Consider the following 2,355-nt stretch of genomic DNA (forward strand, 5'->3'; position numbering starts at 1 on the left):
ATCCGCCCGCCTCGGCCTCCCAGAGAGCTAGGATTACAGGCGTGAGCCACCGCTCCCGGCCTCAGCTGTTCTTTGATTTTTATTTTTGTTTGTGGAAAGTTTCTAAATTATAAATTTAATCTATTTGCTGTAGGTCTGTTTACGTTTTCTTCTTGAGAGAGTTTTGGTAGTTTCTCTTTCTATGCCTATTTCATCTAAGTGTTCTAATTTGTTGACATAGAGTTCAAAGTATTTCCTTATAATCCTTTTTATTTCTGTAAGGTCAGTAGTAATGTCCCTGTTTTCATTCCTGATTTCAGTGATTTGAATCTTCTCTCTTTTTCTTGGTTAGTGGTTTCTAAAGGTTTGTGAATTTTGTTGATTTTTTTGAAAGAACCAACTTTTGGTTTCATTCGTTTTTCTTTCTATTCTCCATTTCATTAACTTCCATTCTAACCTTTATTTCCTTCCTTCTGTTTTGCTTTGTTTTGTTTGCTCTTCTTTTTCTAGTATCTTTAAGTGGAAGGTCAGGTTATGATTTGTTTTTGAGACAGGGTCTCGCTCTGTTACCTGAGCTAGAGTACAGTGGTGTCATCATAGCTCACTGCAGCCTCAAACACTTTGGGACCAAGCCATTCTTCTGCCCCAGCCTCCCAAGTAGCTGGACTATGGTCATGTGCCACCATGCCCAGCTAATTCTTCTATATTTTGTAGATATGGGGGTCTTACCATGTTCAGGCTTGATCTTCTTTTCTGCTATAGGTATTTACAGCTGTAAATTTCCCTCTAATCACTGTTTTTGTTGATGTCAGATATTTTGGTATGTTGTGTCTCCATTTTCATTCATGGAAAAAGTATTTTCTAATTTCCCTAGTGATTTCCTCTTTGACTTGTTGATTATTTAGGAGTGGGTTGTTTAATTTCTGTATATTGGTGAATGCATTTATTTTTAAATTTTAAAATCAACCCATAGTCCTATTATAGCAGATTTATCTATAATTGTAAAATAAGATGTGAATGTCTCAACTTTGACAATGTAAAAGAAAAGGTACTGCTGATAGAGATGGGAAATAGACATGGAGGGAGAAAAGATAGAAGGGTAAATGTCCTTATTTTACAAAGTAGAAGGTGAAAAGATGCATTCTGTGCTTGACGGAACAGGAAATGAAAGTATAAATATATACTGTATTTGAGTTTTTGTGATAAATCAGGCGTGGCACATATGTGTGGATCTATAATATTTCTTTTTTAAACTACATGAATATATTCTTGGCAATTAAAAAATTGATCTTCATGATATCTCTGAATTAGATTATCCTTTTTGATGACTTTCTAAAGAGAAATCATTCTGGAAATTTTGTTAGATGTTTCCTTTTCCTATCATATGCCTGGTTCTCGTTTATTATTTTGTCGATTTAAGATTTCTTCTTTTCCCAGGCTGAGGCAGCTAAATTAGTTCCGATGGGTTTCACCACTGCAACTGAATTCCACCAAAGGCGGTCAGAGATCATACAGATTACTACTGGCTCCAAAGAGCTTGACAAACTACTTCAAGGTATGGTAATCTGTTGTCCTATGTTGTGAATTCTAATTAGCAAAACATCCAGTCATAGAATAAAACTAAAATATTTGGGTAGGATTTACATGTTAGGTATGATTAAGAGATAAAGGAAATATCCACATTGAAGAAGTAAGACTGCTGCAGGGTGGGACCTGAATAAAATTAGACCCTGTGAGGTGGCTCACACCTGTAATCCTAGCACTCAGGGAGGCCAACCCAGGAGGGTTGCTTGAGGCCAGGAGATTGAGGTTACTGTGAGCTAGGCTAAACACCAGGGCAATCTAGCCAGGGCGACATGGGCAGCATAGTCATAGCGAGAACCCCTGTCTTTGTTTATTATAAGGATAATAGCCGGGCATGGTGGCACGCCTGTAGTCCCAGCTACTTGGCTGAGGCAGGAGGATTGCTTGAGCCCAGGAGTTTGAGGGTGCCATGAGCGAGGCTGACAGCACAACACTCTAGCCCAGGCAATATACCAAGACTCTGTCTCAAAAAAAAAAAAAAAGAATTTTGACTTTTTATTTCTTTGTGAGACAAGGTCTTGCTCTGTCACCTGGGCTAGGGTGTGGTGACATCATCGTAGCTCACTGCAATCTCAAACTCCTGGGCTCCAGCGATCCTCCTGCCTCAGCCTCCCTAGGAGTTGGGACAACAGGTGCGTGCCACCACGCCCGGCTAATTTTTTTATTTTTTAGTAGAAATAGGGTCTCTCTCTTGTTCAGGCTGGTCTCAAACTCCTGGCCTCAAGGAATCCTCCACCTCAGCCTCTCAGAGTGCTAGGATTACAAGCGTGAGCCACCACACCCAGCTATAAT

The 2,355-nt window shown here is 39.6% G+C and overlaps 1 protein-coding gene across 1 annotated transcript in view; it reads left to right on the forward strand.

Annotated features, from left to right (window-relative positions):
• Positions 1–2,355, forward strand: part of RAD51 (RAD51 recombinase) — a 45,671-nt gene that overhangs the window by 5,667 nt on the left and 37,649 nt on the right. Inside the window, exon 3 of the mRNA XM_012649122.1 lies at positions 1,417–1,539. Within this exon, the coding sequence (XP_012504576.1) occupies positions 1,417–1,539 (123 nt within the window). The remainder of the gene's footprint in view (positions 1–1,416; positions 1,540–2,355) is intronic.

Source organism: Propithecus coquereli, unplaced genomic scaffold, assembly GCF_000956105.1.
Source record: "Propithecus coquereli isolate 6110/MARCELLA unplaced genomic scaffold, Pcoq_1.0 Scaffold3, whole genome shotgun sequence".
In the NCBI taxonomy this organism is placed as follows: Eukaryota; Metazoa; Chordata; class Mammalia; order Primates; family Indriidae; genus Propithecus; species Propithecus coquereli.